This window comes from Diadema antillarum, unplaced genomic scaffold (assembly GCF_040938485.1).
Source record: "Diadema antillarum isolate AM-2024a unplaced genomic scaffold, OU_Dant_1.0 seq00000819_RagTag, whole genome shotgun sequence".
Classification (NCBI taxonomy): Eukaryota; Metazoa; Echinodermata; class Echinoidea; order Diadematoida; family Diadematidae; genus Diadema; species Diadema antillarum.
In genome coordinates, this window is record NW_027271696.1 from 1632275 (window position 1) to 1659689 (window position 27415).

The 27415-nt window shown below is 39.6% G+C and overlaps 1 protein-coding gene across 1 annotated transcript; it reads left to right on the forward strand.

Annotated features, from left to right (window-relative positions):
* The first annotated feature begins 210 nt into the window (after nucleotides 1-210).
* Nucleotides 211-27376, forward strand: LOC139739805 (protein FAM184A-like). Its single transcript, XM_071650398.1, has 16 exons — nucleotides 211-351; nucleotides 1968-2831; nucleotides 10869-10989; nucleotides 11570-11751; nucleotides 12350-12556; nucleotides 12852-13136; nucleotides 13885-14006; nucleotides 14905-15055; nucleotides 15923-16135; nucleotides 16822-16975; nucleotides 17517-17644; nucleotides 18856-19040; nucleotides 19781-19927; nucleotides 20371-20488; nucleotides 25647-25757; nucleotides 27110-27376. The coding sequence occupies exons 1-16, from the start codon at nucleotides 211-213 to the stop codon at nucleotides 27374-27376; spliced, it is 3396 nt and encodes a 1131-aa protein (XP_071506499.1).
* Nucleotides 27377-27415: the final 39 nt, after the last annotated feature.

The window sequence follows — 27415 nt, forward strand, 5'->3', positions numbered from 1 at the left end:
TTCTAATGATAATTGATACCATAAATTGTCTAAGTCAATGAATACAGTAAAACATACTCTGGGATTGTTCGTAAGGTAATTTAATCATCCATTTTATTCATCATTTTGGTTTGTCACTGTTGTAATGGGAAACTCTAAACACTTCAGAAGTTTTGTAGTATCATTCCGCCACAAAAACATCGAATCTTCGATGAGTTGAGCGCAGCTATCATGGCGGCCAAGATGTCGTCGCAAAATTTCTTCCAGCAACAGAGCAAATACGGGGCTGGCCCATCCAATGGGCCGGCTCCCGTTGATGTTAGCCCAGAACTTCACTTGAAGATGTCCAAGAAAATTGCCCAGCTTACAAAGGTGAGTATCGTAAGATAAAAGAAGAAGAAATGCTTTCCGAAAAAGAGGGATACTCAAACCATCCCGTTATCGTGAGCAATGTTTAGTCCCATACGTTGATATTGGTGCATGTGTCTGAGTGGGTACGCCCTACTGTCCTGTGTGCTGTTTTACTTTTATGACTGCGCTGCTCGATTCACAGACAGCTAGCCTACAGTACAACACTACTACAAGTACTAGTACAAGGTAAAACAAAGCAAAACCACACACACTCGAGAATTGCGTCTGTGCGACATGGATCTGGATTTTGATCTTGATAAGTTGTTAAAGCTAAAATATGAAAATGTCTTCCGAACGAAAACATTTCTAAACAGAGGCTTATGCAGCCTTTGCAGAACATTGTCGTGTCTGAAGTGCAACATATTGCCAATCAATATGCATTAGAACTAGATTGACATAGACTAGAAATGTCTGTTTTCAAATTTCATGTCAATTTTGCTCTTTTTTTTTTGGGGGGGGGTTAAAATTTGTGTGGTTAATTGTCAAAGTGAACTGAAATAAACATTCAGATTCTAACGTACTTTGTAGTTTAATAGCCTTTAAGCTGACAGACATTTTAAGAATTTTGGAACTAGATTTTCTAACCCCCCTCTAACCCTGATTCTATACTCAAAACAGTTGGTCAACTGTGTGTATCACATGTTCTACATTAATTGTATGGACGTACATACAGGTGGGCATACTGCCCCACTCACTGGCAATTCAGCATGTAAACAACAACAAGCATGACATGGATGTGTGCGTATTTTTCTGTTACTTAGTATAGATTCTAATTTAGGTTAATAGTCTACCGTATGATATTCGTTGGAGTGATACAATCTGTATTTTTAAACGGAATATAAGAAGATATGATATGTTTTGAGGCTGCGTTTTAAATATACATATTTTTTGTTATTATACATACAGTAATATTCATATCACGAATGATTGTTTGCATACTCTGGCAGAAAATTCAATTCATCTACGCACATTTTCCATGCTTTTGAAGTGAATAGGAATACTTGTACTTTTTATGTTGAGTATTTTTATTTTTATTCTTGTTTGTTTGTTGTATACAGTTATTTATGTAAGTTGTATTTATTGTTTTACCCTGTAAATCATTGTATTTTTACGTGGACCCCTTTGAAAATCAGTCTTGTGCTGAAAGGGCTATCCACCCTGTGAATGGAAATAAATTAATTAATAAAATTTTCTAGAAGAACAGTTTTTAAAAGATCTGGTGCAAAAATTCTTTACATCCTTCAATCATGTTCACAATGCAAGTTTAATTGTAGCCATAACATCTGATCAAAGAAAGCTGAGCATAAGTTTTTCAGTACAGTTGTACCCACTTCATACAGAGATGTGTATCAAGCTGAAAATATGAAATCTTTTACCATTGAAAACTCCAATATGAACATGTTTTTTTTTTTACATATCCTTGCCCAGCAGACTGAAGCAATAAGTGATATCACCCTTGTGGATGCTTAGGAAGTTTGGATCAGATGTGTAAAATTGCAAATTTATGATTATTGTTGTTAACTGGTACACAAGTTCCTTCATATGTGCAATATTTCCACTTATTTCTCATGCTGCAGGTGATCTATGCACTGAACACAAAGAATGATGAGCATGAAGCTATGGTACAAAGCTTGAAGGAAGCACACGAGGAAGAACTCCAGCAGCTCATGGGAGAGACCAAGCAAAAGATGATGCTGTATCAGAGCAAGCTAGGCAAGGAGACAGAACTCCAACAGCGGGTGAACAAACTCGAGGCCGAGGCCTCCGACTTTGAGAGGCAAAAGCGAGAGGCCGGCGCAGAGTTCAGCGAGTTCAAGCGGAAGTCAGAGGTCAAGGAGGGCAACCTCAGGGCTGAGCACTCCCAGAAGTTGTTGTCCCTATCGCAGGACCTCCTTGCTGTCAAGCGGGATTTCGAGGACAGGCTAAAGCAGTTTGACGATGTGAAAGCGAGATTGGAGCGTGAGAAACATGGAGCGTTGGAGGACCTGAAATCAAAGCACAGGGATGAATTGGAGGCATTGCAACAAGCCCAAAATGCCCAGAAAATGGGACAGTCGAGTGAACTGGAGGAGATCAACATGAAGCATGCTGCAGAGATATCGAGATTAAAAGAGGAATGTGAGGCTGTTAACGAGCAGAAGACTCAGTTAGTAGAAGACTATGAAGGAAAGCTGGAAAAGCTGAAAGCGTTTCATGAACGGGAGATCAGCGCTCTCAGGGAAAATGAGCTCCAGAAGCAGGGGATGGAATGGAAGGAGAAGGAGGAGGCGCTGAGGAGAACTTTTGCACAAAAGGAGCACAGTCTGAATTCAAAGGTCCAAGAACTCACTGCAGAACTTGCCGTTTCTGAGGAAGACCTTGCTAAATACAAGGACCTCCTTACCAAGGCAGAGGCGGCTTTGGAGAGCCGGGAGGGAGATGCCAGTAACCTGGGCCAACAGGTAACATTCTGTCATTACCCTTTACCTGCCTATAGATTGTATACAAATTGTAACAAGCAATTACTTGATAGTCAAAATTACCAAATTGCAAATGTAGGGTGTAAATTGTAAACTTCTATTACCATTCTATGATTGTGGTTGATTAATGTTTGTCAGTTTGTCTGCACTCCTCTTCTTCCATCCCCTCCCCCCCTCCCCCCCCAAAAAAAAGGCACACTGGAAGAAGTCACAAAGTATTTATATTATATTGACTGTGATTACTGCACCTTATTGTATTTCTAGAAAATAATGTATGGCACTAGAATAATGGAGATTTAGGGTTAAATACAAATTGTAGATAGTGCCTGGATTCTTTATTCTTTCTTGATTAATTACAAATTGTTTGACTTATCCAACAAATTCATTTCCATCTATGACACATTTGATGTTCATTTGTTACTCTTAATTTCAACGCTGTAAATACCATGCTTTTCTAACAACTCATGAGCAGCTGCATTAGCTTAAAGTCAGCTACGTTTAAGACATCTATATATGCAAAGATGAGAGTGGTTATTGGCCCCTTCTGGCAAGATGTTTCCATGTTTATGTTTTTGTTTTTTCATAGATCTGTTTGCTCTAATTTCTACAAGTTCCTTGGAATTTGAGTGAAAACATTTTACTGGTCCAATATTAAAATGTACAAACAGTACAAGTTACTGATCAGTTAAATTTCTAAATCAGTACAAATTTCATGTCTGCCATTCAAATATATCCTACATGTACACTGTAGAACCGTGTCTGTAAAAATGATAGAATGTTCCAGCCTTTAAACCTATTTACAGGTACTTCACAGCATTCATTGAAAAATATGGCACACACACCCAAAGAACAAGAACAGCAGCAGCGGCAGCAACAGCAACAACAACAACAACAACAACAACCAACACACACACACACACACACACACACACACACACACACACACACACACACACACACACACACACACAAATTAACAGCACATTTTTTTCCTTTTGATGAGTTGTGACAAAAGTTTGATACAAGCTTTGGTACAGTACCTGCTATTCCACACCATTGTCAGACACATGAAATGTGTTAAAAGTGAATACCTAGCAAGCAAGTGACATGAAGTGGGTACAGCTTCAAGAATGTACCACACCCTGATTCAGAGCTTCCCTCAGTGCTGCATAGCTATGCTTAGTCTCCTCCTAAAGAGTCCAAATTCTCACCCTGTAATTCATTTGGATTGTTCGTACTGTACTTTTGTTGTTAATGTTGTAGTATGGTGTTGTTTATCTCTTTATTTTGTTGTGCATTTTTTTATTCAGGGAGAGGGTCGTTTGTGTTTTTGTTTTGTCAGTTTGAATGAAGAAGCATTGGACCATACAGGGAAAGTAGCCCCCTTCTCCTTTCCTGAGCTGGAGAAAAAAACCCCCACCAAACAAACAAACGAAAAACACAACAACAAAAGCACACACACACACACACACACACACACACTTGAAATCAGAAACACAAGTCTCCAGCACATGCACAGCATACCAGCTTGCAAGTTGCAGATCTGCAGGGATGATCTAGAGTCTGTGAATAATGTGCATGGCTTCAAAAGTGAGCCAGATCCGATTAGCAATCTTATTAACCCATTCAACAAGCATCAGTTCTGCAAGGCAATTTATTACGCCTCATGCTTGTAAAGAGCAACCTTGATGCCTGTAATAACATGCACAGCATGTACAGTGTATGTGTGGAACTTGCAGTAGTCACATTTGTATGATATATGAAAGTAAAACTTGTTTAGATACCATAACACTTTTAAATAGAATTCAGAAGTGCAAATATATTGTCACTGAAGACAATAATTAATTTGTAAAACACAGAAATTTGTTGATGGTTTCTTTTATGAGTCATTGCGATCACATGCTATGCACAATCAGTCTCAATTCTGACTCAAGCCGCTACAACACTGTCAATTGCTCACACACAAGCATGTAAAAGACAGCAAGGGAGAGTGCTCTGTGCATGTGCATGTGGTTTTTTTTTTCTTTGTAGCTTTGTAAAAAGTCAAATCCTTTCAAGAGCTGAAATTGAACAAGGACATGTACTTTGACTGCAGTACATTTTTCAGATTACAACACATACAGGGTTCCTTCAAGACAAACATTTATTTGTCAAATTAGTTTATTGACCAGAGCATTGATAAAAAAAAAAGAAAGTAATTGAGCAGTCTAGGTTCAAGGTTGCATAGGCACATCTCAGTAGCCCTCTTTGCCATTTGCCAACAACCCCTCCCAAATCAAAGATCATACTTGTAAGAACATGGCCTTGTGTCAGCAGGGGGTCAAATCTCAGGTTGAACACAGAATATTTTAAGAGGAATCAAAATGCTCCTGATTTTTTTTTTTTTTTTTTTTTTGCTGGAAAAATACACAGTCATCTTTGTGGTTAAGTCACAATTTAAGTAAAACAGATTTATAAATCAGAAAGATAATGTCCAAATGTTTTTTAATCTAGGGAGACAGTTTTATAGAGCAGTCACTTGAGGTTAGTGGTAATAAGTCCAGTGAGCTAGTGTTGAAACTGCACTGAGTTTGATGAAGACCCGACACTGCAGCGTTCACATGCAAGCCACTCCTTCTCTAACTTTTATGCATTGGATTGAATCAGCTTTCACTTATTTTTTGGTTATGTGAGGATTTGTGATGTTAAAGGTAGGGAATCCCATTTGCATGCCTTAAATGAAGAGTTGTATAAATACTGTGGTGTGTTGAAGACAGTATCATTTTAGAAACTCCCATAAAGTATTGAAAGTAGAAGGTAACATTTAGTACATTTTTATTGACCGTTAGATTTTGAATTGAATTTTTTTCGGGGCTCACCGTAGATTGCAGTACATTACTAGGCTACCTTTGCAGACCCATGCACTGCATGTGTGTCCATCATGTATATTTTGTGAAGAAAGTTCATCAAAACTTACAAACGTTTCTACATACATTCTTGCCACACACTCTATATGTTATTACATTAGCTCTTATACTTTTAGATTTGTGTTTATAGATAAATAACAGAAGACTGCAACAAAAAGGTTTGAGTGTGGCTGACACACAGAACTACTTAGTAGTTGAGTTTTGTGCATTATTCAAATTGTAGATAACTGTTGACTTCCAAATTTCTCAGCAGTGGCCTAAACAAGTCCCCTGAGGTTCATATTTAATGTTCAATTCAATTCAATTCAATGGAGGTTTATTGACAATAAAAAAGAACATGCAGCTCATTAGCTGAAATTGTTCATTTTACAATTAAAACAGAAAAACAACATTGTACAAAATAAAAAGATATATTTGTGAAATTGGCTATAGATATGAATCGAAATGACGGAAACACTGTACAAACGATATAACGGAAACACTATACACAAAGATAAAAAATTAATATTTTAACCCGGCCTCAAATCCCTGAATTTTGAACCAAGACCCTAAAATTCCCATGGAGATTATCAACAAACAGTACATGCATAAATATTTTATTTTTCGTTGATTAAAACCTTTGACCTCTTAACCCTCAATAAAAATGCATGTATTAAAATCATCAATAACGGAGTACGAATACTGAAAAATATTGCACATGTAAAGAAACAAATGATTGTAAAAATCATTGAGTAACTGAACTGAGCAGGGAGTAATTAAATTTCTGAACAATAAAATAATTGAGCTTAATTATCGATACGCATAATAAACACAATCATATGAATGTAAACAAACTCAAGGCGCCGTTATGGCACAACATGTGGTTCTCAAAGCAAGTCTAAAGCACATCTCAAATATAAAACAATATTTCAACACAATTGACAAAACATTAAAACAAAAACAGTGTATTTATCACAAAGGTATTGAGTGCTTCCCATTCCCCACCCACCAAGTCCAAATCAATGAACATCCAAATTATTAAATAAAACATAAAATATCTAAAAATCCAAAAAATTTCAACTTACACCGAACCTATCACAAATTCATGCATCAAAACATAAAAGAGAGAAAAAAAATCAGCACCAAACAACAAACTTATAGCATCCAGCCTGACCCTTGACCCTTGACTTTTGACCCCACGCCCTCAAAACTCTCAAGAGAATCATTGATGGGCAGAGATATGCACTTCAAATTGACCTTGACCTTTTGGACAAAAACAAAATACGCATGAAATTTACTATCAAAAACACAAAGAGGATACTTTACAAAAGGTCAGGAATATTGCACATTGATGAGTAGAAAAGTCTACAAGCCATTGAGTAGCCTCACTAAGCAGGGGATAGTTGAGTTTCTGAAACGTTGTGTTCTGGTTCGGGGGATGTCGATATTTAACGAGTTCCTAAGGTTACGAGTTATGAGTTGGGAACGCTGAGGAGGAAGCATGTCACGGTGACGAGTAGAGCGAAGGAGGGATTTTCCAAAACTAGTGAGAAGGGAACTCCTTCTTTCAGACAATGACTCGATGTTCATATCGCGGAGAGCATCATTATAGGGGAGATATAAGGGGTAACTGATGAGGCGGAGAGCCCTCCTCTGCACCTTTTCCAACGCTTGTGACTGCTCATGAGTCAGGTTGGTGCACCACACTGGGGCAGCAAATTCAAGAAGGGGGCGGATATACACGGTGTACACAAACAACAGATCATTATGGGTAACTCCGTTTCTCCTGAGTGAGCACAAAATGTAAAGTCTCCGAGAGGCGCGCGAGATCATTTCCCGTACTTGACTATCCCATCTCAGGTCTGATCGGATGGTAACGCCAAGAATGCGCATGGAGGATACGACTTCAATCGGGTTGTTTCCAATAGTAATGACCGGAGGGGGGACATGATTACGCAAGAAGGTGAAGTGCATCAATTTGCATTTTTCAGGCTTGGGTTTCATGTAATTAGCATTGCTCCATTCACAAACAGATTCAATATGAGATTGCAAATTGTTGTGGCCGGCTTTGTGAGAGATTTCGACTATGCTCAGGTCGTCGACATACTTCCATCTATTGTCCGCTGTCAGGGCGAGGTCATTGACCATGATCAGAATGTTTTGCTGCATTTTGGGAGGTCTGTAAAAGGTATCCCCTACCTTTAAAGGACAAGTTCACCTTCATAGACATGTGGGTTAAGTGAATGCAGCAATATTAGTAGAACACATCAACGAGAGTTTGAGGAAAATCGGACAATCCGTTCAAAAGATATGAATTTTTGAAGTTTCTGCTCAGTCACGGCTGGATGAGAAGACTACTATAGCTTGTGATGTCATAATATGAGTACAACTATATAAAGAAAGTATAAAGAAAATTCAAGATATTCTCACTTTTCTCACTTAATAAAAGAACATTCGACTTCTCTCTTTCTGAAGTCAGGGGGAATAATATTACCCCTAACATCAGTTAGTAACAAGTTGAAGAAATGTGCACTTTATTCAAAAAGTCAAGTTTTGTGAAATTTTCTTTTTATATTCCTTATATTGTTGTACGCATGTGACATCATACACTGTAGTAGTCTTCTCCTCCAGCAGTGATTACACAGATATTTTAAAAATTCATAACTTTTGAACGGATTGTCGGATTTTCCCCAAACTTTCACTGATGTGTTCTACTAATATTGTTGCCTTCACTCAATCCACATGTCTGTGAAGGTGAACTTGTCCTTTAAATAAAAAAAGCTTTGTTGTTTGTGAATATGAATTGAGTATTTGTCGCCACTCTTGACCAGAGTGTCAATGTGCCACAGCTGACATACTGTACGTCACTTGTAAAAACATGTACTGGATTCTGAAACAGAGGCTAATCTTTGCTTGCAGTTACTTAACATCTTGTGCAGTAGACATGCAGATCAAAATATTTAATCTAGTAGTTTTGCTTGTTTTATTAAAGTTACCGGTACTTGAAAGTGAAATGGGCCTTTACAATGCATGTTACTCTGAATGGAAAATTTTTGTTTGAATTTGATTTCACTTCTTTCGCAATGAAATGAGATTACTTTCAATGGGTCTCTCCAGTGCTTAGTGTCAGTATTCAGGGCTGCACACTAACCCATTTTTTATAACTGGTCTGACCTGTCTGTTGGACCAGTAGGTACCAAGTCTTTCTATTTTTTACTGGTCCATTCCTTAAAAGTTACTGGTCCGAAAGTGATTTTTACTGGTCAGGGATCATCGGACCAGTGCCAGTGTGCAGCGTTGCAGTATTGTACACATGAAATTGGACTTCATTCTGATATCGCAAATATCTTCAGCTGTATATTGATTTGACATTGGGAAGGCTTCCAAAATAGGGCTTCCACTGTGATTACTAGCTAGCAGTTTTATTGACTACATTGATTGACTGCATCTAAAGGGGGCTGTCTATTGTAAAACTTATGGCAGTTGATGGTTGGCTCATAATTTATATGCCCTTTATCATCTAGGGATGTGTATTTGGTTGTATCGTTGATATCAATGTCATCTCGCAGTTGTAAAAAACAAAACAAAACAGAAGAGACATGACAAAAAGCGAATGTGGGAGAATAACGTCTCTTGCCACCATTTTATGATACAGGGCTCTGAAATGTTCCTCCAATTCTACACGTATGTACCAGTCATGCAGTGCTGCTGCATGGTCAATCCGAGGCTGCCTGCGTTTGTGAGATGTAGAGAATCTATTTGTGGGCTAGTTTTTAAATAGATGCAAAGCATTCCATTGTAGAAAAGCTAGTCTTCATTTCCCTTCAATGGAGCTAAATCCCAGCACCCTGTACAAGATATTATGATGTGACATTTCTAGGGTTGACGGAACGTGCTAAGCTCCTTGTATGGTTCCAGTGAGCCGTAGCAGTCTCCAGAATGCCATTTTTTTCACACCGGAACTGAAAGGTTTTCTAATGACCACCTTTTCATGGATGTTACATAACTTAGGGGAGGATTATACCCTCTCTTGGAAGTCAGGCCTCTGGAACCAGGGATAAGCCACAGCCCAAAACCTTGCATGTCATTCTTATGGGGATATTTTGGTATACGCATGTGCCTTAGCACGGTTGACGCCTTTTTTATCCCCAAGATGAACATTGGAAGCTGGTACCACAGCATTCCTCTCTAAATGTCCTTTAAGTTATCATCAGTATTCTTATTTTTCTTTTTCTTTTTCACATAAGTGGTTGTTTAAAATCAGGTATTTTATTGGCATAGAACTTAGACTAAACTTTTGGTATCAAATTTCCTGATGATAGAATGGTGGGAAGTTGAATTAATTTCTTTCTTTTTTTAAAATGTGACTGGTTAATTTGTGCTCCAGTCACCCTTCAAATAAGGTGTAGGTACTTTTGAGGAATACAATCTTGACACATTTGAAGTTTACATTTAAAGTGATACTCTAATAATCATGAGATGAAAGATATAACAAGACAGCAATTACAATACTGTAGCCAGTAATGACTTTGGCACATACACCGTAAAGGGTTCATAGAGTCATTTTGTTTAAATTCTGAGACCCATCATGATTTGCATTTGAGAAAGTGCAAAGTAAAAGCCTAGATATGTACCAAAGAGACATCCCAAACAAGCCTCTTCTTCATTTGAATATTTTTTTTTCTCAGTTGCATACATGTTTATAGTATATTATCAAAATTACCTCTGTATGATTAGTAGAAATATTCTGTACTTTCAAGACTATGAAAAAAGTTTATACAACAAAATGCATGAGTTGATATGTTTGTGTTTTATGTTTTTCTATATTTCTTGCATGCATGATATGCACTTTCTGCATTTTGATTTTTTTTCTTTCTCTCCAATATAGGTTAAAAAAGATTTTTTTTCTCAAAAATCCTTTGTTGGAGGCTATCACATAACACCATGTGACGCTTACAAATAGTGAGCTCTGGTTCCTCTCACACTTTTGATTGCATGCATTTTGCTATTTCTGAACCAATAAGCAAAGTGTACTTGACACTATAATTTCTGCATCATATCATGTTTCAGTTAACCCTTTATGATCATAATCCTCATCATTCTCTTGTCTCTTTCTGACACTCACTTTTTATAGCTCCTTGCTGCCAGAAAAGAAGCCAGCAGTGCAATGACTCGCTTGAAAGAGGTCGAAGGCGAGCTAGCGGCATCGCGACAGAGATGCGAAGATCAGGCGTCGGAAATGGTGAAGAAATCAAGTAGGTTTGCTCCTTTGTTGTTTGCTTTCCCAGTTTCCATTGATATGACCAGGCAGAAGTATGTGCCGATCTACAGAAAGAGCATCCCATCGGGGAAAATTAGTCATTTCAAACTCTGGCGTTAATTGCTTATGCACAGATTCATGGTCATGTGAAAGGGGATTGTTATTTTATGTTTATTTGTGTTTTTGTAAATGTGTTAGCGTTTTATGTAGGTTGGTGTATATGTTTTATATATTTGTTTTGCACATTTTTACATTCAAGTAGAATGTATATAAATCAATGAATAAAATGAAAATGTTAAAAAAGTGCTGGGGAAAAAAATTTAGTTATCCCATGTTGCTTTCAAAACTATCTGTCCTTTAGTACATTGTAGTATGTTGATGTATAAGATCAGTAATCTGCAACCAAAAATGAGTGCAATGATAATATCTTCTCCTGACTGTATGTCAGGATTTATGTTTTCTGTTGTGAATCAAAACAACAAGAATGACAAATCATGTACTAATAAGTCCATGTCAGAATCTGATTTTTTTTTTTTGTTACTATTATTATTTTCTTTTTTGTCTTCTTTGACCAGGTTTGATTGGCACACTGGAGGCAACACAACTCAGCAATGCGGCCACCATCAAGGACCTGGAGTCCGACCTGTCCCGGCTGCAGGACAAGGTACAGTGGTTGGAGAAGGAGAGGGCTTCGCTGGAGTCCAGCAAGCAGTCTCTCAGTCAGCAACAGACCAACCAGCTGCAGTCACTGGAGAAGGTATGGTGGGGTGCAGTGGTGGTGATGATGGTGGTAGTGATGATGGTATTGTTGGGAGGCGGGGGGAGAGGGGAGGGAAACCACCAAACTTCAGGCTCAATTTCACAAGTTACTGTAGTCTCCGCATACTTGGGTACTGAGAAAAAATATATTAACGTAAGGGTGGAAAAAGCAAAACTATGATAAGTGCCTCATGATCACCTATTGCAAACTGAAGTGCGTTTTACATGTGTGTCCAGTATCAAAGCATAACATAACTGATCAGTTTTATTAATCTGAAGTGATATATTACTTTAATATAAAACCATGCTGTAATGGTATTACAAGGTGTAAAAAAAGAAATGAGGAGATTATTAACATTTATTCATATACAAATAAGATATGAACTTTCATTTCATTTACTTTTATAATAATTCATTTTCAACTGAAAAAAAGAAATAAATGTACAAAGCATATCATGCTAATACAAAATAACAATATACGTATTCTGAATGTCAAAATATCAAACACAATATGATAGCTTGTAAAGCCAGGATGCGTCATGTGTAATTAAATTATTACTTTTTGATAGCAAATTATCTATTTGTTTGTCTGGTAGGCTCTTGAAGACCTGTCCATCGAAAAGCAGGTTCAGAAGGAGCGCTATGAGAGGGAGCTGGAGGCTGCCAAGAGTCGGGGCTCGGAGGACATCGCCAGGTTGGAGAAGGAGCACGGCAGCAAGGCGGAGGAGATGCTCCTCGCTCACAGAGCGGAGCTGGAGAAACAACAGAGGGAGGCTGCTGAGGAGCTGGCAAAGCTGAAACAGGTGAGAGAGAGAAAGATAGATAGATAGATAGACAGATAGATAGATAGATAGATAGATAGATAGATAGATAGATAGATAGATAGTTCTTATATTCTGTTCGTATTTTCTGTTCAGTCTTAGTTGTTTATACATATATGTGACAATTATATGATATACTCATCTTGAATGTTTGTGTAATTGATACAAAGTCTGCTGGAAAGCTTGTTTAACAATTTGATGGCAGCAAGAATCCTTCAAAATGTGACCACTGCCTTCGCTCTCCTTCTTCTTCCATTCCTTCTGTGCATGCATCCAGGAGCTGGAGCAGCAGCTGGAGTCCACCCGGAGCCAGCTGACCCAGGAGCGGGACTCCCTGCAGACCCGGCTGACCCACCAGGAGGCCGAGCTCAGCGCCAAGCTGAAGCGCGCAGAGTCGGAGGCCCGGCGGCTGCAGGGCATCCTGGACGAGAACGAGCGCGGCCTGGGCTCGGCCAACACCCGCATCGGGTCCCTGCAGCAGACCAACGCCCAGCTGCTGGAGGACCTGGAGAAGGCTCAGAAGGATGGGAGGGAAGCCAGCAGCCAGGCCTCATCTTTCAAGGTCAGTCACGCTTGGCTGCACACTAACTCATTTTTTTTTTTCTACTGGTCCTGCCTGTTCTTGTCGGACCAGTAGATACCCACTTTTTCCATAAGATTTCTGTAATTCACTGTAAATGTAAAATTTACTGGTCCAGTTCTTTTTTTCAACTAGCCCCAACAATTTTTTTCTGACAAGTCACTTAGGACCAGTAAATTTTGCAATTCCTGAAATGTTACTGGCCCGACAGTGATTTTTACGGGCCTGTGACTGTTGGACCAGTGACAGTGTTTAAGTGCTGCACTACCTATAGAGGATGAACAATACAATAACATAACATGGTGAGTAAGCACTCTAGTACCTACTCATATTATATACTCTCTTTCAGTCTATTGAAGGTGAATTTGCATGAAGGACTTGATTTCAGATAAATATGAATTATATTGGAACATTATGTTTAGATTCTATAGTAATATTTTAAGCTCATATTTTAGCCCAGATTGGCCCAATGAGGTTTTTTGTAAATGTTGATCCTGAAGTAGTGAATGCATCTAGGAAGTGCTAGGGAGGGATTTTGTCCACTTCAGTCATCAGCCTGACTTTTTTCCCCTCTCTGATGGTCTCGTTTGAATTCATGTAAGAATATTGTAGAGCTGCTGAAGCAAATTACGATTAAATGTTGAATGCACCATTTGAAAGATGATTTGAAAAAGATGAAATATTCGATATCTGATACAGTGTTCATCTTGTGTCCAAACTTTATATGTAGACGGAGCTGGAGAAGCTGAAGCACACCCATGCCACCAAGATGGCAGAGTCCAGGGAGGAGCTGAAGACCAAGCTAGACCAACTGTCCAAAGATCTGGACTCCAGATGGACGGAGACTCTCAGGTGAGACTACATCAGCCCGGTGGTCAGCTTCAGCCTCTAGAGTTCACTGAGGGGACTGTGATACCTTGGAGAACATTAAACGAGATGTTCTTTGCCCCTAACAAGACGTTTTTTGCCCCTTAATGAGATTTGTGTCCCACTTTATGTGATGTGTTTCCTCTCTTTCTGAAATTTACATCACTTTCGGCTTATGGCCGATGCACAGTGAGCAGATTTTGTCCTTCACTGTTGTGATCTGTAGCAGTGAGAGCACACCATAAAATGTAAACTTCACCAGTACAACCATCATTGTTCCATTGACAAGCCAGGAGGTTTATTGACCGATTCGGGTTCGTTGAGGGCAGCAGACATTTCATGGCACTGGGCGCAGCCATAGTGGGTGTCTCAGCCGACCCCCCCTGCTCTCCTCCACCCCGGGCAACATGTTTATCACGCACTTGTAACAGGTTCGCGCACTCAGTACGAGACGCCCATTGGCTAAAGCAGTTTTTCATTCTGCGCGCGTGCTAATGTAGGGAGAGGGGTGGGGAGTGGGAAGGGGGGGTCGGCTGAGACACCCACTATGGCTGCGCCCAGTGCCAAAAATACACATAACGCGTCACAGAATCGGTCAATAGGAAATGGGACTTGTTGGATACTGATATTAAATATTGCAGCTGCTGGAACTGTACAATACTTGTAAAGGGATCCAAGAGCATTGATGACAAAGAAGGAATCATGCTTAAGTGTTGATTATGTTACCATTAATTAATCATCTTATGAAAAACTACAGGAAAGCTAAAAGTTTACTTTAGGAGGCAGCAATCTGCATCTGGTGATGGTGTATCTTTAAAAACATCAGCTGTATATAAAATGAAGTCACTCATGAGACCGGTCTGCTGCTCATTCCCCCCTGCAGAAAAGAGTGCGAGAAACTGAGAAGCGAGTTAACCGAACAGCATGACGAGGACAAACAGAGCGCCCTCAAACAGCTGACTAGCCTCAAGAACCAGGAGTTGGATGCCAGCAAACAAGGCTGGCAGAAGAAGGTCACCGAACTCCTGCAGGAGGTAACAACTCTAAACGTCTTTATTTTCACATGATTAAATTTGTGCACTGAGGGGCTCAGAAGAACATATCCATAAGTATTTGAATTCACCCTGTACAATACACATAATACACAAAAAGAGGCAGAATTTTATGTGCCATTTACATGCATGAAAATTGATGTACTGCCCAATTGCCCTAGAATGTAATACATGAATTTAAGTTACAAGTAGTGTTTGTAAAGGGAACAGAGTCATACCAATGTCTGCCAAGTTTTCCAGTAACATAGGGCTATGAAGTATTGCTAGGCCCGTGGCAGGGATAACAATCGGCCATGCAGTGCAGGGCTGTACTGTTGGCATACTAGTATTAGCACACATACACACACCCACACACACATGCTACAACTGTAGTATTATCTGTAGTATCAGCTGATGATGTCCACTATTCAACATGTTATAATAAAGTGTGCCTAGAAAATCATGAGGTTGCTTTTGTGGGGTTTAGAATTTGTGCTAGCCCAAATTAGCGTGAAATTCATCAAAATTAGTGGAATGCATACATTTCTGTACTTACCATACTTAATTTGTAACATGGAAATGATAGCACACTGGATGTTCAAAGTGTGGAGCCATGGTTGTATCATGTTGCTGTTGATTTTTAGAGCCTGTGTGGGGGAGAAGTAAGGGCAAATTAGAAAGAAATTGAAAAGACTTTGAGTCCAATCCACATATAGGTAGGAGTACTGATGCTGCTGTAATGCTTATTATGTACTGTGATATTAAAGTGGAAGGTGAAACTGGGATATGCACATCTATATTCCTCATTTCTATGGTAACAAAGCATGATATTTTTCAAGAAAACAAAACGCCACAAATCTCTTTCGTCAGATCTCGAGCCTGAAGGAGCGGCTGACGAGTAAATCGGAGCGGTCGCTGGAGGAGATGGCCGCGCTGCAGCGCAAGGCCGACCAAGAGATCAACCGGCTCAAGTTCGAGATGGCCACTGCGGCCGAGGGCCACTCCCAAGTCCTGTCGGACCTGAAAGAGACACAGGAAAAGGAACGTGAGAGGACATTGGCCGAACATCGGAAGGCTCTTGAGGTATAGCACAAATTCTCTACTCTACACAACAAACACACACACATTTGTAGTGTGAAACTATTACTGCCTGATCAGACCTTCATCATGTAGGCCCATGTCTCACTTCACATGTGCTCTGTGCTCATGTTGACATGTCATGCAAATCAGGAATTCACTGTACTGTAAAAGTGGTTTCTTTCGCGGTGGTTTTATTTTCGCGCTTTTCGCGCTTTGAGGTTGAACCGCGAATTTAACATCACGCGAAAATGTTTTGAACTCGTCGCTTGTTACAACGCTATCATTACCGACCGCGAATTTAAACACACGCGAAAAAGTCGGCACCGATGGAAACCGCGAAAGTTTCTGTACGCGAAAGAAACCACTTTTACAGTAATTCCCCTTTTTTGTTAAACTTACAAGTATGTACTGCATAAGTAGCAGTGCAATGGTATGTATGAGCCATTTTTGATTAAGTGTGCAGTAGGAATGGACTTGCTAGATCTTGCCATTTTTTTTGATGATACACTTACTTTGTGTATACATAGCTGATTTATTATCTAAAAGTATGTATATATTTTTGTATGTGTGTTCTATTTCTCTTTCTCGTGCATTGCAAAACAAGTTGAATGATATCACAGCATGCAGTAACTGAGTATGTAATTCATGATGCCATGGTGTTAAAGGAAAGGTATTACCATCTCCTGCAGGACTTGGAGAGTATGCTGAAGGCCAAGTACAAGTCCAGCACCGACTCAGAGCTGGAAGCTCACCAAGAGGCCCTCAAAAAGCTCAGGACCGAACTGGACCAGACTCGGCTCCAGGAACTGGACATGCAGTCCACAGAACACAGGAAGGCTATCGGTACGAGCGCCCCCATCGTACATTTTGTTGTTGTTGTTGTCGATGTTGTTGTTTGTGGCAGTCTTAATAAGAGAGGCTTGGCAGATTTCCTGCAATCAAACCTGCTGTAGATTTTTAACTTGAATGTAGCAGCCTAGTCACATAACATCACAAGTTTTTAATTTTTTTTATCAGTGATATTAGAGATGCTGGCAATAGGGGATTTATGTAGTCTGGTGTTATCGTATGTTTATTGATATTGTTTACTTATTGACATGAGCATCATAATGATGCTTTTGCTGTTATTATTGCTGTCATTATTGTTGCTTCTAGTACTACTTTGTTTTGTTGTTATTGTTCTTATCATTATCATCATTGTTGCTTTCTTTGTTAGTAATAAGTTTCAGAATTGTCGATGTTAGTGATAACGATGAGCATTACTCTTCTTTGTGTTGCCACCATCTTTATTATGCGCGAGGAGCTACTAGTATGTTAAACATATTATGCATGAGATATTTAATGGAACTTTTAAAGAAAGGCTGCCTTTTCCTTTGACCTGCAGAGAGGCTACGCCTGGAGCTGACCCAGCGGCAATCTGCAGAGCTTGACCAGCTGACCAGGGCCCACCGCACCCAGATGACCGCTGCTAAAATGGAGCTGGACAGAGCCATTGAACTCAAGGAGAGACAGGTAAGGGTGTCCAGTGGAAGCAGCAAACTACTGTAAAAGTGGAAATTTTTGTGGGATGGAAATATCTGTGCATTTCACACAGCATGAAGCTACCACAAAAAGTAAAATTACTCAAATTGTTATCATGTTATATGTAATATTTCATATATTTGATTCTGTATGATATATTAGATAATTGTAGGGGTAAAATTGCTCTACGTAATTTTTTTGTCATGTTTGCTGGTCCTATGGCGTGAGTGATTTTGCTGACGTGGTGTGGACCAGTTACTTTTCACAAAAGCATGTGCTGCCAAAATTTTTAGCCGCTGTGGCAGCATTGAGCTGTTTGAAGTGTGTGCTCAATTATTGTAACCATCTGCGAAAATAAAAACACACTAAATTCATCTTAACCAGGCCAAGTGCGAAAAATCACATCGGCAAAAATGTCCACTTTTACAGTACCACATGTTACTGGTACTCTGATGTAACAGTGTATGTAAATTGTGTAATGATGAGAGAATATGTGGTAGACAGCAGCTAAATGGTCACTGAGGCAATGTCATCTGCAAGGACCCATGTGTGGTTTTCATTAGATGGCCCGAATTGCAGTGATTTTATGTCGGTCTCGTGGTTTATTCTGAGCATATTCAATGTGATACTCAAGGCACCATATATGAGCTTTTAAGGCAAAGCATAGTGCCGATTTTTGCTTGACAATGGAGACATATGCATAAGAAATATGTGAAATAATGCTGTGATAACACAATTTCAGTTTGGTATTGACGAAAATGTGAAATATTACTCAGAAAAGTACGCCGTAAGTATTGCAGTCTCAGAGCTACCCGATCATGGTTCCCATGTGATGTTGTATGATCGATTACATCAATTACATTAATTGGGCCGTAGCAGTATCCATGGCAACTGAGTGAATCGCATGGAGCTGGTTAGCTGCATGTGATTTGGTACTGCTGCGAGGGAACGACTAGATCATCATGTACATTGTACTAGTAACATTTTCGCTACCTACTGCTGAATGGGAAGGGCACTTCAGAAATAAAAGTGGTACACATACCATCAAAATTATTTTGCACTTTTATCACATTATCGTGGCAAATCCTGTCAAGTTTCTGTGGTAGAACCCTTCAGATTATTTCAAGCAATGCCGAATGGTGGCACATGAATTTTAGCCCTCAAGCTTTAACTTGCTAAAACCCTCTGGACCCTATGACCAGGAGCGTGATCATGAACTGCGTAGCCAGGAGTTGAAGGAGGACCTGCACCACCGGGACCGTCACATCGGGACCCTGGACCAGGAGGTCAAGGATCTCAGGGGAGAGCTGGACAAGCTGAAGGGGGAGATTGACTTCAAGGCTCAGGAGGTGCAGAAGATCAAGTCCGAAGCAGTCACACATCTCAGGTAAGTGTGGCAATCATTTTTTTTTTTTTTTTTTTTTTTTAGGGGGGATCTTTCTTTCTTTCTTTGAGATGAGGGTGGGGATGGGGGATGGTGTTTCCTGTGTTTTTCTGATTACTTGATTGTTCCGTATAACACTCTGTAGCAAGTGATTAATCAACTTCTTCAGGGCTTTTTATCTACTCTCATACTGATTCTATCTCATTTGTCCGGAGCGTCCAATGAATTTTAGAATCCTCTCTTTCTGGGGTGATAGGGGATGGTTGATAAAGGAGGCTCCACTCAATAAAGTCATGTGTGATGGAGAAGAAAAAAACAGTATTGCTGATCGATATGCCCCCTTGATGCACTGTTTTGAGATGAATGTAATATATGTCACTCAGAACTTATGCAATTTATGTAGTAAAACTTTATTATATTTTCATCTAGTTTGAGTGTGTATGTTGCTCAGAACTTGTATTGTAAGTGAATGAAATTACTAAAACGTAGTTATAATTTCAACAAGTACAAGTGCTCAAAACTTTTTTTTTGCACTTTGGCTACATATTGATTAGGTTTTGGTGTACAGATATGAAAATCATGTTTTATTGATGTACAGTTAGCTTGTTTTAAAATACACCCTGATATAACAGAGGAAACCTGTGCACAAATGCATATTGACCTGTGCATGAGGAGAGAATGTGCATGAAAGTAAACTTGAAAACAAAAGACTAGATATTGCGACATATCACCAAAATTTGCAGGAAGCGAGAGCAGGCGCTGCAGAAGGCCCACCAAGACAACTTAGACAAAGCTGCAGCTGAGCACCTGAGGGAGACCCAGGCCATGCTGGGGGAATTCAACAAGGCCCAGGACCTACTCAAGGACAAGATTTCAGCGCTGCAAATCATGTGAGTTTATACTCACATGGCATTGTGAGCTAGTAAAAACACTTGTATTCGTTGGACTAACAGCATTATATACACTGCTCCCACACAGGTAGTGCCACGGCAGAATGTGTTAGTAGCTGGACGTAACACCTGTTACTCCCATATCTATAGAATGGTGTTGGGTTTAAATTGAAATTGGATAGTTGGGTAGGCACAAAAAGTTTGTTCACCCTTGTCACAGCATGAAAGACAGTGATGCCTACGCTTGGCTAACTCTCTTTCGGGAAAAGCAGAAGTAAATTGACCCCTTGGGCCCAACTGCTTACTCAGTGCCATCCTGTTTGCAACCAATATATCAGTTCTGGTTGTTATTTCCGTCTTAAAGGGATGTCTTAAGTCACTTCAGCAGATCTATACTAAGACTGACCTTTAACCCCCTTCCCATCATGCTATGCTACACACAGGTTGGAGGAGGCGGAGGAGCGCTACCAGTCACGGGACTCGAGGCCGGAGGACCTCCAGCAGATCAGCAGACTCAAGGATATGATAGCAGACAAGGAGCAGGCCATCAAAAAGCTCATTGTGAGTAGCAAGCTCTCCCTCTTCCTGTCCAGACCGTATCACTTGCCCCCCACCGCCACACCCCCCCCCCCCCCCCCCATGTGATGTGTGTGCGGTAAAACCAGAAACATTCGCAGCATGAAACTTTTGCAAATTTTTCAACCAGCATTTATGATGCATTGTGCAGCCATTTTTTATTTTTCTCTTTCTGTATTTATTGAAACATATATACAATGTATATAAACATACCAAAGATTACAGCACCAAAATCATGGGGCATACATGTACATGTACAACCATACATTTTGTGATTTCAAACACGGATACTCCTACCATTCACAAAGCATGTTACCAAAAGTACATCTTGTAAATTTGTTTAGTAACTGTTATTAGACAAAAATTTTTGTGTGCATTTTGCTTTTGTGAATCTTGGCTCCTCGCAAAAATTCACGAAAGTTTCACGCACTAAAAAATTTCTGGTTTCTGGTTTTACAGTATTCAGTGTGATAATCGTGGATTCCTGATCTACATAATACACAGAGTGGTTTCAGACAGTAAAATATCTTGTTTTTATCAAGTTTCTGGAACATTTAACCCGTTGAGGACGGTTTGATTTTGCTACAACATGCATTTTCCATAGACACCTGCCTGAGTATACTCGAGACTTGTCCTCAACGGGTTAATGCACTTCTGATCATGTCCAGAGTTACAAGCCGTTCAAAAACATTCAGACACCTGAACACAAAGTCTCCTCTCCGATCACTCTCAGCTGCTAACAATATTCCCATACAACAGCAGTAGCAAGCTTGAGATCTGCGACATGAACACTAAGACGGCACAGCCTCCTGGGTTGAATAATGGAAACGGCTGCCTCGTGCAAGTGCTGAACACCATTATTAGTCTAACAGCGTCGTCTTTAGCGTTTGCATTGCAGATATAAAGCTCACTAGTGTCACACACTCTGTGGCCTTAAAGGGACTGTACAGTACTGGTTGAGCTGGGGATTCATGTTTTGAACATTCCTAAGTGAGATGATGAAAAGCCTCTTATAAAATATGAAAGAGCATGTAACTTTAAAGGGTATGTACAGTTCTGATCGAGGTGAGGATTTAGCTTTTAACGTTTTGCAAGATATTCAGAAACCACGCTATGAGATGCCAAAGAACATGCGATTCTAAGGGGTATCAAAAGTTTATTCGATGAAAATTGGTTTTGAAATGGCTGAGATATCCTAAAACAATGTGAAACAAAGAGATCCTGATAAAGTTGTGGCATGTCGCCTTTTATTATTATCACTTTTTTTGGATATCTCAGCCATTTGAAAACCAATTTTCATCAAATAAACATTGAATCCTTCCTAAAATTACATGCTCTTTCATATTTCATAAGAGGTTTCTCATTATCTCACTTAAGAATGTTCAAAACATGAATCCCCACCTCAACCATTACTGTACAGTCCCTTTAACCCTAACTAGGCCTGGGGGGGCCTCCGAGACCCCCCCTCGACGTTCGGCGCGATGTATCGCAATCGCAAAAAGCTATCGCCGCGACGTTTCATGACTTTTTTCTTTCGAGTCTCCCGCATCTTTTGACACCAAATTTGCGACGCCCGGGCGCGCGGTTCCGAAGTTACGCATAAATATGTACATGCATGTCAGACCAAAAATTGCTCAAAAATGTGAATTCGTGTACAATTTCAATGCAAACTGTGCTTGCAGACAAATTTCATAAAAGCATGATTATTTTGGTGTTTTATTGATTAAAATCAATGAATAACATATTTTCTTGTTCGGAGCGATGTCGCGAACAAATTTCGTCGAAAAAACAATGAAAAACATAAAGTCGAAAAAACAAGGAAATACATAAGAAATTCAAAAAACAATAAAATACTTAAGATTTTTTTTCTGATATCACAATTTTTTTTCATTACATTTGCTAAGGACACTAAAAAGAATATTTACACAAAAAATGTGCCTGTTTTGAGCTTTATTTTGTGATTTATACCAAATAGTCTGATTTCATGCATCATTATGCATAAATTAGCATAATTTAGCATAAATGATAATTTTTTGAAAAATTAACTTCATGGTATTTTAGATTACATGATAGGCAATGTGTGTGCCAATTTTTGTCGCGATTGCGCGGTCGACGGCCGAGATCTGGAGGGGGGGCCTGGGAGGCCCCCCCCCGGCTCTATCAACTACCTAAATAGCCCGGCCTAGTTAGGGTTAAACTTACGTGCAAGAGTGCAGGACATAATATGTGCACACATTTTGGAAACTTGACCCTAGTTTACTTTTAGACCTACTAAAGTAACTTCTGCAGCGTTTGACATCTTTCTAGGTATGTTTAAAAACAAATGCTTCTATGAGTGTGAAACCCCATTTGGACATTGGTGTAGTATAGAATAGAACTGCAAATGAGGTGGGAGCCACAATATAAGACTATCAGATTATTCTGAGCAAGGAGATGATGCCAAGACACAAGGGGTAGAGATATGTAAGGACATCCATTAAGGCAGTTGTGTTGGGTTGTGTAAATGTGGTGCTCCACCCTCACTGCCATAGTTGCAGGGCGGTCGTGTGGACAAGTTTGGGTTGAGAAATTTTTAATTAATGTGGCCTCTAGCTACCCCGTATGTACGCTGTAACATCTTTCATGAGCTAGTCTCAGCATTTGAAACCTATGACCATCCGATCCTTGAATTTGTCCACCTCTCTTCTTTGGGTTCTCGACAATTTAGCCATTCTGTGAGGAGATGACGTCTTCACTCAAGAGGCAAGATCTGCTCGGTTATTTTGTAACTTTGCCAGTAACCATATAACACCGATAATAGACATATATATGATGTAACATGTACATATCAAAAGTACACACCCTATGGGATATCTATGGAGTCTGTATGACATATTATCTCAATTCTGTTTAATTCTGGTACTGCCTCTTGGTCCTGGGGATCTAATCATAAGTAGGATCCTTTTTGTTTACTTCTATATACTCACAGCATATAACTTTCTATGGTAGAGCACTCCTGTATAAAGATGTGGGGGAATGACACATCACAGCATTTGTATCACAAATGATGACCCTTAGGGTTCCCTGTACACAACAATGTATTCAGTCCATGATGTAACTTTAACCCGTATATCGGCTTGACACATAATGCAGTTTATAAGCTGTTGGTGTTGGAGGCTATTTTGCGCACGTTTACTCAACTGAGCTCTGTCAATGTCAAATTAATGTCACTAGCACGTATGAGATGATAGTATGGAGAACTATATATCCATTGAAAGAAAAGGAAAAAATCATATATAGTTCGAAATTATCATCCTGTAATTAATTATGTGAAGTCACACAACATAGATATTTACATATGAAATACACGATTATGAATAATCATATCGCTCATTCAAAAGAAACCACTTATGAACATATGAATAGTCTTTATATATGAAAAGGTAATCATCATTTTTACAATTGTCACTATGTTTGCTTTCCATTGGTATATAGATTAGAGGGTATAAAGCTTACAAGATGAAGAAATGTTGAATGGAAACAGATAGAAAGATGTGGACTAGTATGGTCTAACTATGGATAGGACTACAGTCAAGTATGTACACATACAGCATTGTTCTATCTTATGTAGATGTAGACCTATTCTGTTAGCTGTCAACTTCAAAAGTGAATGCCAATCCAAATCACTGATCTGTGTAATGAGAGGAAGTGAGGCAAGGGAATGGGATGTTAGGTCATAGTTCATGGGCTATGAAAAGCTCTATATATGACGTCATCATCCTAGTCATTTCTGCTACGGGTTATCCGTACATCAGGGCTTGCAACGTTTGCGCAAATGACGGGATATCTCGTAGATCAGCAGATATGGGTTAACTGACATGTAATGTACTCTTACCATAACTGTGAGACTCACAATTTATATTACACGAAATTAACTTTGTCATAAAGCGATGATAAGAACTGGGATATATGTTAACCCGTTCAGGACGAGTCCCAAGTATACTCGGGCAGATGTCTAAGGGAAGTGCGTGTTGTAGCAAAATCAAACCGTCCTCAGCGGGTTAAAGAGAAGCACAAGATCTCCTGATATGGGCATCAGCCATTGGTCCCCATTAATTGCAGGCATTGATCATTCTTTGTCTACTGAGTCAAAATGTCACTCTCACAACTTTAACACTGGCACATGCGTCCCTGTGAACACACTCCAGATGGGAATGTAAGCTAGAACAAGTTTTGTGTTTTGAGGTAGCTGCCAGCAGCTGTGAATTATTAACTTGCTATAGTGATTGCAAACATTTTAGATGATTTATCATTCTCCTGCCATTATGAACTCCATGAAGAACATGTTCCGAAAAGTTATAGAAAAACGTCAGTCCCTCCTCATTTCAACCAAAGAATAGACAGATCTCATCCATCTTTATTTCTTCAGTTGCTGTGAATTATCTCAGGTCCCATTCATTACTGGTCTCACCCATTTGCATGCCCGGATGATAATGACTTGTTTGTGGTATAGCTCCATTGTAATACAAAGTAACAAAAGACTGTTCATATATCATTTATAGAATTTCTTAACATGTGCTATCTCCAGGTTGAAATGTACCATACCTCCATATTTCTCCTTGTATTGAACACTAAAACTCCAGTATCAGTTATAATCATAACAGTATCATTTTTATTTTAATCTGCCTTTCAGCAAGACAGGATAAGGCATATAGTTGTAGTTTAGATGAAAATATAGTGTTTCTCAGAAGTATAAATTCAGGAGTGTAGAGTCATGTGAAGTGTAGATTGTAGCAGCTTGATATTGTAACGCGTAAAAGCATTCAGTGGTCAGACAATGATTGTTAATTCACAATCCCCCCCCCCCCCTTGATATGAGCTCTGCACTACAAGCAAATGTATTTGATTATTGCACAGTGGTGCAACTGACCAACAACACACCTGATATCTGTGTGTTTATGCAATTTACCAAATGCCCTCATGCTGCACAGATGGTTTGGTTGGTAATAACACTAAGAGCATTCGCAATGCAACACATCTCTGAGATTAATACTTCTATTGCCGCCGAACTCCTTTCATTTAAGTTATTTGTTTTTGTTTTTGTCTGCCTCTTTGTTTGTTGATTATCCAATCTCTGCCTTTTTTTTTTCTATTTCTTTCTCAGGATGACAAACGGTTCTTCCAAATGGAACTCATTAACCGAGAAACCAACTTCAACAAAGTGTTCAATGCAAACCCAAACATTGGAGTGCTGAACCCCCTGGCAGCTGGAAAGGTGAGGAGACATATTATGTAATGTTCACCAAATCTTTTGCCCTTCTGGCCCCGTCTTATAAAGCCTTCAAATCAATCCCAAGTCCCCAAATCAATCGCAACTTGCATCGAAGCTCTCAATAAACTTGTGATTGATTTCTATCACAAGTCTTTATAAGACAGGCCCCTGGGAGCTATTACATAAGATGTGTGTATGTCATGAGAATTATTCATTGCATTATTGTAAGGCTGAAATGAAGAACATAAACACATAGATAGAGATGTCCTGGTATGCTAGATCTATTCATTTCATCAGCAAAGTATTTCTGGTCGTCTGGCACAAGAACACTACAGCATCATTGTGTAAACAATAACACTGAATATTGAATAGACATGCATCCAAATGCAAAGTGGTGTATCTTAAATAGTTATAGCTTCAATATAATTTTATAGCTTCAATGTGCTTTAATTATTTGCTCGTGCTCTGTGATTTTTTTCCCTTCATCATGAAGAAGATGTAGGTACATTGAGTGCTAGGCTACCATGATAGGGAATATAATTCTGCTGTGTAGAATGTACAAGGATTTTTTTCCAGTCTTGTGACAGCTAAATACTTGGTTCCATTCCTCAGAACCAGTACAGTCTTCATGGTCGGGATCACCCTTTCCAAATGTCTGTGGTCCTTGCAACCTGTCAGATTTTGTGTGTGGAAATGAAGCTCATTTTATCTGATTGAAATTGTCACAATAGTGAGAAAAAAATAATGATTCAAGAGCAAACATAGCATGTATTGTTGTTTTTTTTTTCTGTGTGTGTGCACATTTGCTTCTGTCCGTACCGGTTGCTTCTGTTACAACAAACATAATTATAACGAAATGTTGTTCCAATGAAGTAAAGATGTAGGTCCCAAAATCATCATCATTAAAAATATATGGTGCAAAGTTCCCTTCAGTTGTAACAAAATTTTGATATAACAAAAGAAAACCTCCAGTCCGAAGTACTTTGTTATAACTGGAGTCGCCTGTGTTGTAATTATTGCCCATCAACTTTTGAGCAGGGAGACCCCTCTCCCGTGGATATGTGTAGTGTATACACAAAGAATCAAGTTTACCCGTAGCTGTGGATTTCCGGCATTCATGTAACCCCACTCTGTGCTCATGCTGCACCCTTTGCTGCAATTTTTTCTTGGTGCAACTTTGTGCTTTGCGTAGATTTATGTTCTTCTTCTTCTCTTTCTATTTGTGTGGGGCTACGTGAAGGTAATTCCCTGATGCACCATGAACATGTAAGGAGGTGGAGTTGCCACATATATTCTCTGATTTCACCCATAGTTTTATTACAACCTCCTTTCCCCTGTATGCCACCATTTCACAGAAGAAGCGAGGGAGTGCAGGCAGTACGGGTAGTGACGACGCCCAGCGCTATGTAAGCGCTCCCAACCTCAACTCCCCCGGTGGCATGAAGGGGTTTGGACTGACGGGCACCTCGTCCACTGGCAGCAGCCCCGGGGCCAACGCCCGTCTGGACCCCCTGCCGGACTCGCCCATCCACGACATCCAGCTGAACCCCAAGAGACCCCTCCAGGACGCGGCCCTTCTCCCGCCCCGACCGCCACGCACCAAAAAGTTCATAAATACCTGACTCTATTCTTGCGGAACTACCTGAGAGCAAGAAAGGATA